General features: G+C 36.8%; 1 protein-coding gene across 2 annotated transcripts in view; it reads left to right on the top strand.

Moving 5' to 3' along the window:
• Window positions 1-2,724: 2,724 nt before the first annotated feature.
• rgl1 (ral guanine nucleotide dissociation stimulator-like 1) overlaps window positions 2,725-19,184 on the top strand; it is a 29,528-nt gene continuing 13,068 nt past the window's right edge. Inside the window, exon 1 of one of the 2 annotated variants that reach the window (XM_067394678.1) lies at window positions 2,725-3,877. In XM_067394678.1, coding sequence (XP_067250779.1) covers window positions 3,743-3,877 — 135 coding nt within the window. In that variant the 5' untranslated portion in view covers window positions 2,725-3,742. Of the gene's footprint in view, window positions 3,878-16,920; window positions 17,145-19,184 lie in introns of those variants that run through there. The other variant, XM_067394679.1, reaches the window with a different exon arrangement.

Here is a 19,184-nt window from a genome sequence, read left to right as displayed (position 1 = left end):
ACAGAAATAAAGTCAATCTGGTTAGTAATATGTGAAGCTGTAATGCTGTTTGTGGAGTTGTTTAATCCTCCTCTGCTGAGATCTGGAGAGATTTAATGTCTTTTTTATCTTCACTTGAGTTCATCTAAGGCTGTGGCTGAAGTCACTTGTAGCTCTTGTCTTTTCTGTTCTGTTCTCTTCTTTCCTTCAGTGATTCTGCTTGTTAACAGGCTTGGTAATGCTAAGATGATTCTATAAATAATATATAAAGATTTTGTGGCTCAGATAAGGTCCAGTTCTGGTTTATTTCTTTGCTCATGGCTGACATATAACATTGCTATGGCCTGCTTGTGGCTCAGATCTAGGAAACAGCTACCATTCCATGCCACATGTGGCTGAGATCATCATACCACATGTGGCAGATGTGGGCCGGATTTGGGCTGGCACAAAGCCATCTGGGACTAGTCCTATAGTGAACTTTACCCTCACAAAGTTAAATCGTGTGATTTACAAGAGTGTTATGTGTCCAGTATGTCCCACATGGATGCCCTCATCAGCACTTTTTGCTGATAACAACAGCTATACTGAAAAACGCTGCTCAATATGTGTTCATTGATGTTTTGTTCATACTTTATGATGCTTAGTTCATACTTTACGTTTCTTGTGTTGACAAACTGTATAAAGAATATAACTTGGGTGATATAACTTGTTTAAGTGTGTGTCTGAGTGTAAGTGTAAAAGCCAAAAAATTGTGCCAGCTGTGTAAACTTCAGCAGACCGCACTCAGGCTCTGTCAGCAAACTGTAGAGATCAAAATGTACCAGTGGAGAGAGACTCTATGAAGGGAAGCTGAGAAATTTCGAAACAGTTCAGATGGGTGTTGAGCTCTGCCATGGGGACATAAGTTGGAATGAACAACAGAGAAAGGAAACAAGGACGGAGGAGGAACAGAGGGGGAGAAATAGAGGAATCCATGAGATTGGAAGCAGGGGGGATTCAGGTCCCTCATTCTGTGGTTCACAATAAAATCCTCTTAAATATTGAACAATAGATGAGGAGCCTGAGGATATGAAAGAGAAAATCAATGGCATTCTGGTTTAATTGGCTGATTTATTCACTAATCTTTGCTTTTGAATGTGAGCATGTATGAGAGAGTGTATATTAAGCTTGAAGCACAAATACCCACAGTCAGAGCTCCTCGGTTGCAAAATGTTAAAAGTGCCCTAGATTCAAAAATGTAATTTACCTCGGCGTAGTTGAATAACAAGAGTTCAGTACATGGAAAAGACATACAGTGAGTCTCAAACTCCATTGTTTCCTCTTTCTTATATAAATCGGATTTGTTTAAAAGACCTCCGAAGAACAGGCGAATCTCAACATTACACCGACTGTTACACAAACAGTATTCACGGAGACAAGAGCCATCGCTATTTTCATTTTTTAAACACTTGCAGTCTGTATAATGCATAAACACAACTTCATTCTTTATAAATCTCTCCAAGAGTGTAGCATTAGCCATTAGCCACGGAGCACAGCCACAAACTCATTCAGAATCAATGTAAACATCAAAATAAACACTGTACTTACGCGATTAGACATGCTACAAGACGAACACTTTGAAAAGATCCATTTTGAGGGTTATACTAGCTGTGAAAACTTTTTTTATGTTGTTTAAGGCAAGCGCAAGCTCTTGGGGTGTGGATCACAAGATTTAAAGGGCCACACACCCTGAATCGGCTCATTTCTAATTATGCCCCAAAATAGGCAGTTAAAAAATGCATTAAAAAAAATCTATGGGGTATTTCGAGCTGAAACTTCACAGACACATTCAGGGGACACCTTAGACTTTATATTACATCTTATACTACATCTTTAGGCTTTGTATTACATCATTTAATAGACTCGTCTCTCATTCTTTAAAAACAAACATAAGTTGTTTTTATGAATGCAGGAGATGATTATATGTTAAAAATCTAGGGATGCACAATATATAACCTTATTAGTTTAATGGATAATATTATTATTTTTTTTTTTTAATCATTGATTAGTTTTTTAATTATGCATGCTAATTTCTCCTATATTTACTTCTATATTTAGATAACCTTTCTAATCATCTTACTCTTAATTGAAGTTAATCGTTAAAAAACCTTAATAATTTAACTACACTGTTAAATGTAATCTTTGACAAATCTTAAATATCCATTTTCATTATGTACATTATTATATTCCTAAATTAATTTAATAGCATTTAAAAGTTTTTAGTTTTTTATTTAGTTTTTCTTTTATCTAGACAAAACAGTAGAATTTGAACTGAATTACTTTAAGCACAATGTCTTTTCGTGCAACCTAAGGCACAAGTCAAAATGATTGTCTGCAGTAATGACAGCATGTCAAGGAAGCTTTCCACAGATTTAAAATTATGCTTTACCTAGAAAATGCCATAAAGTGAGCTCACTGTGTGTATACACGTCTGTATTCTGTGAAAAGCTCTAAACTTAGTGTTTAATGTCCTCCGGATCTTGCTATTTTGTTATTTTATGTTACTGATTCACATATCTGCTGCAGGCATTTTTGCAACAATCGGAAGTTACAGTTTCTAAACTCTGTGTCTTATTAACTGTCCCAAGAACTGTATGCCCTAGTGTATTGGTTAGCTACTAATTTACTTATGGCTGACCAGTCATGCCACACTCAGAGCTATATAACCACCATAAATACTGGCCCTGTCCAAAGAGATACCCTCAACCTTTGCTGTCGTCCTCTGCATCGAGACCACCAAATCCAATATATATCAATGCATTTTCAAACTATGTTTTTTTCACCCCATTCTAAAATATTAAGTCACATGCTTGCTATCACACACTTCTGCTGAAACCTTGCCTTTGGTCCTAGTAACAAAGGCCACACTGCTGAATTATTGGTTAACAGGAAAGTTTCTTTACTAACAGCTACTGCCTAACTAGACAGCAGATGACTCCATCAGGTCGTCTTTCAACCCTTATGGCCCGCATTCACATAAAGAACTATAACGATAATTATATTAGTGTCTACAACAATGCACAATATTGTTCCGTGTGCTGTCATTTTGTCGTCTGCTGCTTTAAATACTCAAGCTCTTTAAAGTCAGGTGAATTCTGACTGGCTGCTAATGTTTTTATCATTCATCAGCAGCAGAAAATCTTTCTGAAAGTGATTCCAATGATATTGTTCCTCTGTGTATTGTTATCGTTATAGCTGTACTTTCCTATATTCTAGAATTAGAATGATAAGCTTAAAAGAAACAAAACTAAACTATAGTGTAGAAATTTACTAACACTATTTTGTTTAAACCTCTCAGTTTCCCTCCTTAAACACGAGACCGCTTTTCTCTCTTTTCCTGTCTTTCCCTCTTTCTGCACAATCTTGATATTAGTGCAGGGGCAGGGCTTATCGCTCACCCCTCCTCCAAATTTGAAGAGAGAGAGAGAGAGAGAAAAACAATAGACTTTAATCACTCTTGTGGCCACAGCAGAGAAGCTGCCAACCTCTTCTCGAATTAGAGGTTGAAAGAGAGAAAGACTTTGTTTGTATGTGTTGGGAAACAGCAATTTTGGACTTCTAAACACAGATCTGTCAGACATTTTCCACTTCACACAAAGAGACAAAAGGGCATGCTCTGGAATGCACCCCTGAGACAGACATACACATAAACACACAGGTCCTCATCACAGAAGCACCAGTTCTCTACAGCCCTGAGCATGTGTGGGCAACCTGGACGGGCATCATGATCTCGCACTACCCGCTGGCATCACTGCTCCCTTGGCCGCCCATCCCACACTGCCTGGACCTAGATGGAGAAGGCGGGGTGGCCCTGCAGAGGTACCAGCCACGGTCACCGGAGAGCAGCCCTCGATACTGGGTCAGTCACTTACATGTGTTTACGACTGCTGTGATGGTATTTCTTTGTAGCTATAGTGCTTGTTTGGTGGTTTGCCTTTATTCACAACAGCATGTAAATGGACTTTATCTGAGTTGGGATGTGTTGTTTGGGGCCTTTCAGAGATCTGGGATGATGAGAAAAAGAATCAAAAGTTAAACGGTCAGTAAATTGATTTGCATTAAACTTAATTGTGTTTGGCTTTTAGTCTGCATAAATTATTGAGCATAGAAATAATAAATCATACTCATGCATAAGTCTGAAAGTTGTGTTTCATATTGCAGTAGTTATGTTTTCATGTAATTGCTGGAATTTAGATTTAGACTTAGTGTTTAGAAGCTGCAAATCCGAAAAACATACCATTATATATTAAATAACACTAAACAAACTATATGCTCTGATATATTCTATTCATTTTTTAAAATATAGGCCTACTTGTGACATATTATGTATCTTTAACTTGTCATATAGACAACCAGTCAAGGCTGATACAAGCCATACAACACAGTGCAGTAAATTGTAACCTGTTTGATTCACTAAAAATAACTTATTAAGACATAGAAAGGTCATTTGTTCCGGAATCACACTACACTGGCACACTACATTGGCACTGGCATTTTGTTTTGATTCACTAAAAAGAACTGGGAAGGGGATTCCAGCTACTGCTCGCCCTGTATGGATTCGGTTCACTAAAAAGAACCGGATCAAACGAGTCATTCATTCGAGAATTGGACTAAACTGGTCTGAGGTGAGTTTCTCAAAGCTAACCATCATCGCAAGTTCCGTCGTTACCAATAGAATTCAATGGAACTTGTGACTATAGTTGGCTAACGTTGCTTTTGGGAAACGCACCCCTGGTCGGCGCCGTAGATTAGGTTGGCGTTGCCGCGGAATAGAATGTAGAAACCGCGGCGCTATTCGTTCCGGTATTTTTTACTTTTTAAAACAGTTTCATATCGATAGACGTGTTTTCTGAATGTAAGTTTGTGTGTGATGAAATCCTAAACGTGTTCATATCTGATAGCACTCATGTATTGTTGACCAAGTGCAATGCTGTGTCTAACTCTTTTGAATGTGAGCCAGTCCATTCAAGGAAGCTGAATCATCTTTAGAGGTGAAAAGGAAAAACAACAATGAATGTTTGCCTCAAGAAAGCCCCTAGCTATGTTTGGCCACATATAGCCTACGTTGACCAGCTAAATTTGTTAAGAGGATGGTGTGTGAGGTTGTGTGTAACCTATGTGGTCGTGGTAATGTGTGTGGGGGTTCAGAGCGGGGAAAGCTCTGTCAGCACTTTTTCAATAGTCACATACTGGAGCTGACCGCTGATGACTGTGTCTGACCGGCACTGACCAGAACAGTGTGTTTCAATTCAGGGAAACAGCGTCATTGTATCATAGAAAAGAAGACTCAGCATCATAACATACTCACTGGAAGCAGAGCACAGATTTGAGCAGTAAGGTGGAGTTATAAATGATGGATGCTGAGAGAGGGAGATGATAAGGGAATGAGAGTATATGAGTGTTTGACAGCTCATGTTAAGTATGGCTTCTTATTTACCAAGGTTTATGTGTGAAAGGTAACTGTTGACCTACATCAGATTTGTCAAAACACATGCTAAGGGGTTTGTGAAAAAGTTAATAGAAAAAATGTTATAAAAAATACAAGTAAAATATAATATTTATCAATAAAAAAGTGATACAAATGAAATAATGGTAATAATATTTCACATTTTTTACTGTTTTTGTTCAAATAAATGCACCCTTGATAAGCATAAGAGACATTAAAGCATAAACATTGAGATCAACAAGTTTCTAAGCTCACGAGAAACATAAATTGCTCAAATTTTTACTGGTAGTATCTAACGTTCATGAATAAGACATATAGTGAGATAAAGAGAGAGATCCATCCTTATCCAGCATCCTGTCTCAAGTCTCTTCCTCTCACACTGGAGAGTTTCCGAGTATTGTTCCTCTGACAGCTTATTGTTCCTCTGACAGTGAGGCCATAGAGAGCTCCCTCGTCACTTTACCCTACGCTCACCCATGAAGTCCAGTCCACACACATTTTCAACATAGTTCACACACACATGCACTCATTCACATCTATTCAAACACATTCAATTGCAGATTTGCGCACATGCACAGACCAACACAAAATGACTTTGTCTCCCACAAACGTCCCACAGCTCTGAAACTCTCATTTCTCGATTATGCCGCATGGGACCCCCAGCCACCCTTCACCTCAGCCATGACGTTCTCACTCACTCTCACTGTTCCCATTTTCAAGTTATCTCGGAATAACTTCACACCATTATTTTTCCCCTCCACAACTGCTTCAAAATGGAAACCACTTAATCTGCTCATTCAGAGGCAAGAGAAGATTGCATAACGCTTCAGCTTTCATGTTTATATCACTTAAAACATTTTACTACTTTATCGTACCTACATATCATTAACCTGCTTCGCAGTTACAAAACCTGGTTGTTAAATTTTGATAGGGCCTTAATGGTCGTTAATGGCCTTGTTTTTGTGGCTTTAATGATGAAGATGGTGGCCAAAGTTCAAGTAAGAAGGGTCATGACGCTCTTCATCCCTCCCTGCATTCAGCCATAAATGCTGATATAGCTGCTGATTTTCTGCTTGACGCAGCAAAGCCTCGGCACAAACTTTTGTAGTCAAGTGATCAAGGACTGGGGTCAATGCACTTATATGTTCAGCCTATATGGCACAGTCCTGTGTCTCACTTTCATTCTACAGAAGTCAATATGGGTCAGTGCCATAACACATTGAGGAAGCTTTGCGCAGACCGCAAGCGCGTGTCTGGAATTATGCTGAATATAGGAATCGCAAACTAAGCATTCTCCATTTCTGCATCACTTCTCTTTTTGTGATCAACTGTCTTTTGTGTGTTTGTTAAAAGAGACGCTGATGGTTGGTTTCTAGCCGGTGTTTCCTTGCTTCGTTCAGTGAGTCACGCGTTGTGATGGAGAATTCGATTCAGTAATTCAGTGTCACTAAGTTTTGCAACTGCTAACAAGAAAGCACAAGGCCTAGAGCTTACACAAGTGCTATAGTCATGAATTTAGTGTTTCAGTAGAGATGTGGTGCTCATGTGGGAGATGCAGGTTCGAATCTGGCTTATGTTTCAGTCCAGTTACCTCTCTCTCACCTTGATAATGTTCTGTCCCCTCCCTGCGGTCTCAAAAAGTGTAAATCAGGGCTTATGGTTGACTTACTGGGGCTGCACACGAGACCAATAATTTTATAATTTACATGCATTTTATATGAAAACTTAAACATTTGGTTTTCTGTTATGCATTTTAGATTATTGTTGTAAATTCTTCTTAAAATATCTAGCAAATATATATGTCCTGCAAATATATACAAAAAAAATTAATTTAATATAATTTAATCATTCTAATATTTTTTTAATTTTGAGTAGTAGTGTATATAGATAGGATGAATAGAGATTTCCTTATATTACATGCTCTTTAGGTGTTGTAGTATTATACATGGATAGCATTCTCCATAGATGTGTCAGTCTGCATGACTGCACTATTGAACATTTGGTTCAATGAGTATATGATAATGGAACAAGTTGATAAACTGATAATATGACTGCTGTCACCCTCAGTCTGACATGACGCCTCAGGCTGAAGTCCAAAGGGGGAAAATCACTCAATTAGGGCAGAAAATGTATAACCCACATGTATAGAGCAAAGGGTTATACAGGGTATATCAGTGAGTGCAAATGTGTGTATATAGCATAATGGAGAAAGCAAGTGTACGAGTAATGGTGTGTGTGTGTGTGTGAGATTGTGCTTGAGTGTGCCGATAAACTCGCTTTCTGGGAGGTCTGTGAATCATCTTAGCTCTTGTAGATGACAGGTGTGGAACCACTCAGGTCAATGCAGCAGTTACACAAACACACACAGCCCTCTTTAGCCTCACACAGAAAAAAAAATCATTCCCTCTTTCCTGATCCATGTCATGTGGCCTGACTTACTGCTCCCTCTGTCAGAGAGGCAGGAAAAGAAAAAAGAAGGGATGGATAGAAGGGGCTGAGAAGCAGACAAGGTCAGGCCCAGTGATGTCCACTGGCTAAGTTATTTAACTGTCTGATCAGCAAACACTCTTGACAGACTGAATCAGCAAAATCACATTCAGACAGACTGTCTGAAAGATAGTGACAGAGGCTATCTATCTATCTATCTATCTATCTATCTATCTATCTATCTATCTATCTATCTATCTATCTATCTATCTATCTATCTATCTATCTATCTATCTATCTATCTCTCTGTCTCTCTGTCTGTCTGTCTGTCTGTCCGTCCGTCCGTCCGTCCGTCCGTCCGTCCGTCCGTCTATGTTTATGATTATGGTGGCAGATGGTTTTGCCAATGTGGGGGCCCAAACCAGACTTACCACACTGGCTAATTAAAGCTTATTAGCTCTAGGTCAGAGTGGAAGATTAACAACACCCACTGACTCGCTGCAAACAACCAGCCACCATATTAGTCATCAAAGAATGCCATCCAGGATTTTTAACCAATCCGAGAATATTAAACCCATACTTTAACGATTATGATAATCTTGCTGACTGTATAATCAGACTGCCACAGTTCCTGTCAGGTTCTGTTATTATGATACACACAGGATAGACTTCTGGAAAAACAGATTTTTAATTTTTTTATCTGAACGGATTCCTTGCCAGCTGAGTAGCCTGTAGTTAAGATGTATGCACAGTATGTGTTGTTGTTGTTGTTTTTAACCCAGATGTTTCACGTAAATGTAGAAAAACTTGATAATATTAGGATTGACAGAAAATGTTGGTAAATGATGGAGACGGTTGCATCACCCTGGATAAGAGAGATTGAGAACTAACGAAAGGGAGAGTGACAGGTTTCTTGGATATAGTGTAAAACACTTAAATTACCATTGGAGCATATCATAAATCTTAACATTAAAATTCTTGGCCATAAAATTATTGTTTATTCTTTTCTCCTCTCTGAAGTTGCTAACTCAGCAGAATCATATTACACTGCCCTCTGCTGGGAATGTAAAACAAAGGTATTGCGGCACATAAACGGACACACACACACAAACACACACTATTCTCTACACGCTTTCTCTGCTTATCCCGCACATGCATCATTAAGGAATAATGGTTGAGTTTCTGGTAAGCCTGTTTCTGTGAGAGTCGCTTCCAGTCGTTTGAGGACGCTAACAGATGGTTTTGCCACATATTTCACAATGACAGAGTTTCCACTGTGGCATATCTTGCCTGTGCTTCTGATGGTGCTCAGTGGGGAAGATGCTGCTCTCTTCTTGTTGTTTTGTTTCAGTTTTCTTTCATCTGAAAACCCCAGGAGCTACTCAAGAACTTTCAGTTCTTCATTAATATCTGTCAGTTGATTACAGTAATGTTACTGCAATATTAAGCTGTGTTGATTTATAAGGTGAAATATATATATATATATATATATACATATTTGTTGTTTGGAAAGGAGTACTAGCATTGTATACACACTACAGACAGTACGCATTAGGGAACAATAAGCTACATTGTTGTGGCAACCTCTTATTTTGCATGTTTAATTCAGCAACTCATCCAGTAATTTAGTATAACAAATAGTTATATAGCATTTTCAAGTTGCATTATGGAATACAGTATTCCATGCAGTGTGCTTTGGCTGTTTACTGCACATTTTGGCAAATGTTATAGGTCATTTAAGGTATTCGAAGCATGTGAGAAATTTGCATACTTTGAAAAGTGCACATACTGCAGAAAGACTTGGGGTGAGTATTAATACTTTTATTCAAAACGGACACATTAAATTGATCAAAAGTAACAGTAAAGACATTTATAATGTTGCAAAAGATTTCTATTTCTTTTGAACTTTGTATTCATCAAAGAATCCTTAAAAAAATAATTATGGTTTCCACAAAAATATTAAGCAACACAACTGTTTTCAGCATCGATAATAATAAGAAATGTTTAAAAAATGGCAACCCTGAACTTTTGAACTTTTGTATTGTGTATGCTTTTACAAACACATCCAATGATTTCTGTTGCATTAGACTGTGTTGATTTCTTGTGAATTTGATAAAAGAAAGCAAAGTGCATAATGAAAACGATCACATGGTATCATGACAACAATGGATTGCAGATTCTTGAGAACTGTGAATCACAGATTACAGTTAATCTTAAGCTTTTTTATCACTGCTGCAAATAACAAATGTCTAGGAAGAACTTGTGTTGCCTGGCACGTCAAAACACAGAGAGGTAAGCCACCATTGAAGGTCTCCTCCCAGCGCCCTCTAGCTCCAGCTCTCTCTGCCTGCGTCAGCTCGGCTTATAACTCTTCTGGTGACGCTAGTGCAACACAGCAGTTCAAAATCTGACCGTAAATCTCCCTATACATACACAGAATGGGCTAAAGCTGCTTTTTCTCTATCCCTCAGGTTTTTGCGAGTGCCTTTGGCAGTGTAGACATGATAACTGGCCCTTCAGTCAGGTACAATGACGACAGGCACATAGAGTTGGGAGGCTGCAGGCAGGAAGTGGGAGATTTCCTGGAATGTGTGTTTTTTCCCCCCACAGTGGTGCAATAACAGTGCTCTCGTTACTCATGTCGATGTGCTCCATAGCTTCACAGGCCCTGTGTGTGTGTGTGTGTGTGTGTGTGTTTATATGTGTGTGTTTATGTGTATTTGTGTGTGTGAGTCCACCACAGGAGGAGAGACTGACTGGAGACTGTGATTGTACTCTAGGGAGGTTTAGACTCAGTATGTCTCCATTGGTGTCGACAGGACAGATATCCTCAGCCACCCTATAGGGGTCTAAACATGCTCCCTAAGATTCCCTCTAAGCCTGTTTCCTAAGCCCACCCCCCATGCCTCAGCACCTGAAACTAAACACCAGGAAAACAAATTAAACATTTTGCTCTGTGAGCGTCTGGTAAATTAAAGGGATTGCCCACCCAGAAATGAAATCTATATCATTTACTCACTATTATTTTTCCAAACCTGTATGATTTTTTTCATTTTTTCTCTTTTCCATTCAATGAAAGTGAATGGTATACCAAAGTGTGTACCATACCAAGTGAACAAAATTGATCCATCACATAAGAACCAATGACGTTTGATGTCATTAATGTCATATCTGGTTTGAGATGTCCTGATGCACTTACATTTACAGTAACACTTTAGTTTAGGGTCCAATTCTCATTATTAACAAGTTGCTTATTAGCATATACTAGGATATTGGCTGTTTTTTAGTACTTATAAAGCACATATTTATGCCTAAACCTAACAGCTACCTTACCAAGTATTAATAAGCAGTAATTTGGAGTTTATTGAGGCAAAAGTCATAGTTAATAGTTAGTTAATAGTGAGAATTGGACCCTAATCTAAAGTGTAACCAAATTTACTTAAAACTCATGCCTCACACAGTTTATTTAGTTTTTTATTTGTTCTAATCTTCTTACAGTTTCCAGGAATTAATATATTAGCCATTCAAAAGTGTGTAATGGTTATGTTCTGTTTTATTGTCATTGTGTTCTATTTTCCTTGTACCAGTTTTCCCTTTGCTTATTAGTTTCCATATAGCTTCTAATTAATCACGCACCTGTTTTTGGTGTTTAATGAGCTCTCCTTTACTTAAGACCCTTAGTTTCCTCAGTTCACTGTTCCGTGTCGTTGTTGTTATACATTGTAAAAAGTAATACGCTCTATCTACTCAATAAAATATAACATAAAAATTGAGTTAGAATTAATCTAAATCAACCATTTAAATTGTGTAAAATTGGCAAACACCATTACAAAAACCACAAACTGACATAAAAAGCAAAGAGTCTAACAGGTCAGCTAATTGAAACACTGAATGAAACATTTGCAGTAAAATCAACATCAACATCTAAACCTCTGTTAATTCTTCTCTTTCCTTCAGTGATTCTGCTTGTTATCAACTGGTGTCTTCAATGTTGTCAATAAAAAATAAAGTGTTGTTAATTCAATTTTGACATCTGTCCTTCAGATATTTTAGTTTAAATTTTACTTAAATTTTACTCGTTTTAAATGGTTGACATTTAAGGAATTGATTTGATTAATTCTAACTCGATTCTATTTGTTTAATTTAATTAATGACATAGAAGATATCTATATTAAAAATCTATATCTATATTAATAGTATAGTAGATATATAGCGTATTACTTTTAACAGTGTATTGTGGTGTTTCTTGTTTGAATTTGATTTTGTTTATTATCTCCTTTGTTGTGCACCCATTACATGACAAAAAGTCTGTAAAATGTCTTTGAAAATTGTCACATATGCTTACCAACGCTACATTTATTAGATCAAAAACAGTAAAAACAGTAATATTGTGAAATATTATTACAATTTACAATAACTGTTTTCAGTTTTATTTTAAAATGTAATTTATTCCTGTAATGGCAAAGCTGAATTTTCAGCATCATTACTCCAGTCTTCAGTGTCACATGATCCTTCAGAAATCATTCTAATATGCTGATTTGAAGCTCAAGAAATATTTCTTATTATTATCATCTACGTTGAAAACAGTTGTGGTAATATCTTTGTGGAAACCATGACATTTTTTTCAGTATTCTTTGATGAATAGAAAGTTCAAAAGAATTTACTCAGTATTTATTAAATACCACTAAATACTAATATATTAAGTAACATTTTCACATTTCCTTTCCTTAGAAGAAAGAAAATCATGTAACAGATCAAAAAGTTTTCAAGTGGAATAAATGATAACAAAATTTAAGTTTTGGCAAACTATTTTTCAATAACACTAAACTTTTAGATTTAGTTCCCACACCTTGAATGTAATCAAATGATACAGTATGTTTCCTTTAGAGATTGGCATCACTACTGATGTAGTGGTGTTGTGCGCTTATTGCATACAGATACACACTATCTCTATCAATTCCCTAGGGCTATAGCTGTGTATGAGATCAGAAGCGTGTGTGTGTGTGTGTGTGCGTCAGCCGGGTCCAGCCCAAGCGCCTGCCATTTGTCAGGGCTTGTTGTCGTGCACTGCAATGACATCACTCCCTTTTGAGAGCAAACAGCTGTCCCTTGAGGGGGACCAAAAGGTCACGACCTCTCCCACTGCTCCTCCACGCTTCCCAGAACCCCCGAGGAGCAGCCGAGCAGAGGACACCCAGTCAGACTGGCCTGGGAACTGGAACAAATCCCAGAGAATGAGGGTTTCCCCTCTGGAGCCCCACTGCCCTCACTGACCAGCCTTCTCTGACCGGACCACTCCTCTGTATGTAGGAGGGGGTCTCTGCTTAAACACACTTCACTTTATTGAATTTGTTGTGACTGTAGACAGCTAATGGTGCATGACGTTGTGTGGTTTGAGGGAGTCATGTGATAGGTTGTCTCCTATGGATAATTGCATGCACTTTTACTAATATGGCCCTGGTTTCCAGAACATTAACCACAGTCTAGGGCTGCATCCAAAATCTTAAAAATGCTGCCTTTGGAGGATGCATTCCAAGGTAGGATGGCATCCAGTGTTAGCTTCACTTCATGTCTCCGAGATCTTAGCAGATCACCTTCATCTGATCGATTTCTGAAGGCAGCGTAGATGTATCTTTCACTGCCTTTGGTATCCCACAATCCTGTGTGTTCCGTGGCAGTTAAGCTAAAAAATAAAGATGGCGTCTGACAGTTGCAGCTGGTGGTCAGTTTGTGTGCAAATGTACATTTTTGACCAACGTTTTCCAATTTTGATGTAATTTCTAGTGAGAATTTACTATTGTAGTAATGAAATATTCTCTTAGATATCACCAAAGCTCTGAGATACCTGAGATAGAAAGCGTGAGATACCTTCATGAGCAAAAGCTGTAAAGAGAGTGCCTGATAAAGCAGCGAGGCAACAAGTCACTGCCTACGATTACGGATGCAGCCTCCATCTAGGATATTACCCACAGGAAATAACCATAACGCTTGACTAAATTCCATGTCAATGGCAATTATAGATTGAAAAATTATGATTTGCTCTTGGACTTTATTTTGTAAGGTGCATTCAGAAGCAACCTTTAAAAATACCATCTAAAACTAAAGTGAATTATTTATTTTTATTGACATTTGAAGTATCTTCTAACATAGAAAAAGTTCTGATATTCCTCAGAACAGCTTTTTGTAAAAGATACAATTGATCTCATTTTATCTTAAGTTTATGTACATTTTCTTTGTTTTTTTATTTGAACTATTCCATCAACTCCATATAAATCAGAAGACATAGGACAAAAACTTTAGGAAAAAATAGCTAACTGGTAACCTGAGATCAATTAAAAAAAATGCCCCATTTGTTAACATTAGTTACATTAGGTAACATGACCTAAAGTTCACACGAACCATAAAGTAATATTAATAAATGTTAATTATTATTAATACATTATTAAAAATCAAATGTTGTATCTGTTAATATTATCTGAGCTAACATGAACTAACAATGAACAGTTGAATTTTTATTAACTAATGTTTAAAAAGATTGATAGATATTGCAGCTCATTGTTAGTTAATGCATTAACTAATGTTAACTAATGGGACTTATTGTAAAGTGTTACCATTATCTCTGGCTGGCTTTTTCACATGCACCTCTCCACCCCAAAACTGCTAATGACAGAATAGTCAATCTAATATAAACTTTAAATGTTTGTGATTGAGCAAGATTGCCTGTAAAATGTCTTTAGCTTGAGGAAGTACTCTTTGAATCTGTCTTCATAAAACTAGTCCTTGACGTTTATGATCTCACCAATGGCCTTGTTAAGATAGAACTGAAGGGCAAAGAGCATTGAACTGCTTTCTATTGTGTTCCTACTGTGGCTGCATGAATGATCACACTGATTCTCTAAGGCGTCTTAATTGTCCTTTAGGAAAGCTTACGTGTATAGTTGGTGTGAGAACCCAAGCGTGTGAGTGAAGGGCCACATGACACCTGCTGATTTCAACCTTGTCTCCACTAGGTTCCTGCATTCATACAAATGAAAATCCAGACGTCCTGTACATAAGGGATAAAGGAAAATCCCTTCATCTAGACAATACAGCGTCAGCCTTCCTCATATTGTCTCTAAATTAGGGCTGTAACCACTATAGACAATGAGGGGGACAGATCCCCCCCCCCCCCCCCAATAATTAATAATAATCAAATTGTTTCCCCAATATTTGATATTCCGTACTTTGCTGCACCCAATTACTCTCCTCCACTCTGAGTGTTGTTGGGATGACAAAAAGTTTTAAAAGTAACATTTTAGGCTGGTCTGTCTCAGCCGTCTAACAGTGCCTGTCAATGTCAAAGTGATTGATAAGGACAGTCAAAACAAAGAAAGGGCTTTACTGTTCACAGCAGCCAAACATGAATTCCAGCATGATGTTTCAGTTTTAACAGGGAAAGAGAGTGAAGATGTACAGCTAAACATTTAATGTTTAACATCTGTTTTTCTATAGTAATGTTAAATGACTAACAGTAATATCCAGTTATACATAACTTTTTTTGGTCAAATTTTGCTGTTTTCATAAACTGTCTATACTTTACATGATTTACATGATATACTTTAATTCTTAACAAAATGTGATGAGACAAGAAACATTTTTTCCCCAAATATTAGGCATGCATTTAAGAGTAAATGTGTGTTTTAAAATAAAGATAATATTTGCATATAGTTTAGATTCAATACTAAAAATAAAACCATACAAATAAAAATATTTCACCTTTCATTTCTACGGAAGAGGATGAGGGCAAAGCAATAATAAAAAAATAAAACCATCTCGAGATTAAAGTTGTTAAATTTCGAGAAAAAAGAAAGTGCTCGAGATAAAATGTTGGGAATAAACTCATTAAATTTTGAGAAAAAAAACGTTAAATTTCGAGAAAAAGTCGAGATAAAATGTTGAGAATAAACTCATTAAATTTCAAGAAAAAACTCGTTAAATTTCGAGAAAAAAGTCGAGATAAAATGTTGAGAATAAACTTGTTAAATTACGAGAAAAAAATAATTAAATTATGAGAATAAAGTCATTAAATTATGAGAAAAAACGTGTTAAATTTCGAAAAAAGTCAAGATAAAATGTTGAGAATAAACTCATTAAATTTCGAGAAAAAAGTCGAGATAAAATGTTGAGAATAAACTCATTAAATTTCAAGAAAAAAATCGTTAAATTTCGAGAAAAAAGTTGAGATAAAATGTTGAGAATAAACTCATGAAATTTTGAGAAAAAACTCATTATATTATGAGAATAAAGTCTTTAATTACAAGAAAAAAATCATAATTTAATGAATTTGTTCTTGTAATTTAACAACTTTTTTTCTCGTAATTTAATTACTATATTCTCAACATTTTATCTAGACTTTTTTCTCGAAATTTAATTACTTTAATCTTGAGATGGTTTTATTTTTTATTATTGCTTGGCCCTAATCCTCTTCCGTACATTTCGATGGCATGATGATTATTATTATATTTTTAGTAACTACAGTCATGACTATAAGTAATGAATTGTTCACCTAAACTACCAAATTCCACCATACTATAACTGGCCTGCATATGGCACTGAATTTTGACCTTTTGGGAGTTTGACATCTGCATTCACCATCCATTAGGCCTATATAAAAAAACAAAACAAAAAAAATAAAACAGCTTTAACATTCTGCTAAACATCTACTTGTGTTTCACAACCATAATACGATTTTGGTGCCACATGAAGGGGGGTAAAATGATGACAGAATATTTTTTTTCTCTTTTTTTTCCTTTTTTTTTTTTTTTTGCATGCATTGTCACTTTAACTTCTCTGGAATTTATTAGTTTTTTAAGTGTTAACATTCTACATTCTTAATGCGAATCAAAATATATTTTGATTAAGAATCAAAAGTTATATAAAAAAACTTACAAAATATTTCATAATAATAAAAAGAAAGAAATCAAAGGACTAAAGAGGGAGGGAGTGAGAGAGAGTGCAGTGGGCGGAGTTGTCATTTACTAAGCGGGGGTGGACTGCAGAGCAGAGGGAGCGAGGGGAGCAGCTTGAGGCTCCATCCGTGTCGGACTATGTGTGTGCGCTGAAGGAGGACAATTCACACAGGATAGCTCTGAAATTCACACAGATAGCTTGAAAACATTTTACCCTTTCTCGCTGGACTTGGGCTGTGTTCTAATGCCGCTACCGGACGATGAGAGAGGCCCTCACCATGAAATTCGCTTGGAAAGCTAAAATGGTAAGAAGTTGCGTTTGCCTCCTGCACACTGTTGATTTTGCGGCTTTGAGCTTCTAGAGAGAAAGACGGGAGAGGGAGGGGGAAAGAGAGCTTGGAGTGGAGGATAAAGAAAGAGTTTGGGAGGGGAGGAGGTCGTGGGGAATACAAATAATGATTTTAGATTACATTTTATTACAATACTGTATCGCACTCGTCTGTTTATCATACACGCGCTGACTTTGGATCTGAGAGTCTCCACGTAGGCGGCGGTTCCCGTTAGTTTCTCGCTCTAGAAATACTTCTACTTTTGTGATGAACAGCCTCCAGGCTCTGCAGATGAAAACAAAGCGGGCAGATGGGCTTAAACCCACTTGTTATTGTTGTTATCGGTGAGGGATTGTTTCTCATGGACTTTGGGGTTGTGTTGTTTTTGTATGCAGGCTGTAGGGGGAAGAAAACGTCTCTGTTTGGGATGATAACATGGTCAGCATCCTTTCATTGTTTGTTTACATGACTATTAGAGACCTAAACAAATTATGTCCCACAGCCATTCATTGCTACAATGCTTTTTCAGGACTTTCAATGATGTTTATTAAAAACATAGCCTATATTTTATGTGTTTTAGGAGAATTTATCTGACCTCATAAAGTATTATAGTCCATTTTAATTGAGAAAGTTTATTAAAACTTTATTTGCATGATTGTTTATCAGAGCATCAATATAGGCTATATTTACATATTAGGTAGTAGTATTTTTCATCATTTTTTTGTTCCATGGGAGTTGAACCCTTAGAACTGGCATTGCTCTTTTATAATAATAATAATAATAATAATAATAATAATAATAAAATTCTAAATCAAGCAACAGCAAACATTTAAATCAAATAGTAAATTTGAATTAAATATGGTTTTAGGTAAAATGATAATAAGACCGTAATAAAAAAATAACAATTTACAAAACAATAGAATAAAATGTAATAAATTTAACTAGTTAAAATAAACCTGACCTCAAAGAGCTCCTATCTAATCTTACGAATCACATCATGTGGTCACAATTACTAGTACTCAACTTGTTTTATTTCAGAGAAAAACTATTTTGTTTCCTCATGTAGTCCCACCCTCTCCAATATCTGCCTGTACCGCTGAGCAGGCTTTAAAAGCCGCTTTGGAAAACATTTCGTCCAGTACAAAGGAGCAGCACAGTGCATAGACTGTGGACTCGGCAGGGTCCGGGCAGCGGGTATGCAGACCTCCTACCATTGTTTTTGAGTGCAAACTGCATGACTCATCCAGCTGAGTATTTATCTGAGAGCACTGTACAGGAAACGGTCCGGAAAATAAAGACAGACTGATCCACTTCATTCCAGGGACAGTTACTCTTTCAGCCGCATAAATCTGCAGACATAGTCTGGATGTGCTGCAGTATTGAACTTAGGACTCAGTAGGCCGATGTTTTAAATGTCTAGGTTGATGACTTTGAAAGGAATGTACAGATATGTTCTTTTAAAACTATAAACACACCCATGTAACTAAATGTTCAAGATTTGAGGGTACCAAAAAAAAAAAAAACTGTTACTTTACAATCCAAATCCAGAGTTTTACTGAGGATCAAAAATACTTTTTGGTACCCAAGAGAGTTGAATGCACTTGTTGGACCTATATAGCATGGCTTTGGCTGAACTCGCATAGAAATACAAACTAGGGAATAAGGTCTTCTGACTTTCACAGTAATTCCAAGGATAGGTCCATGATGCCTGACTTTTTCCAGACTTCTGGAATCTTGTTGGAAAAAAGTCTGGTGACGTTGTTAGTGAAACAGCAATATTTCACAAATTCCTTTAGGTACATTTTTTTGTGTGTGTGTGTGTGTGTGTGTGTGTGTGTGTGTGTGTGTGTGTGTGTGTGTGTAAGCATGAAGGCAACAGTTTATAAAATATCAAAGCATCTTTCATTTAAAGGTTTCCCACAGTCTCTTCAGTATGCACTACAAAAAAAATTTCAGATGAAATTGAGTATTATGAAATTGCTTAAAATATTAAGACTACTTTTCAGAGAAAATCTT

The sequence above is a fragment of the Chanodichthys erythropterus genome, chromosome 9, assembly GCF_024489055.1.
Source record: "Chanodichthys erythropterus isolate Z2021 chromosome 9, ASM2448905v1, whole genome shotgun sequence".
In the NCBI taxonomy this organism is placed as follows: domain Eukaryota; kingdom Metazoa; phylum Chordata; class Actinopteri; order Cypriniformes; family Xenocyprididae; genus Chanodichthys; species Chanodichthys erythropterus.
This window is presented reverse-complemented; position numbering and strand designations above follow the sequence as displayed.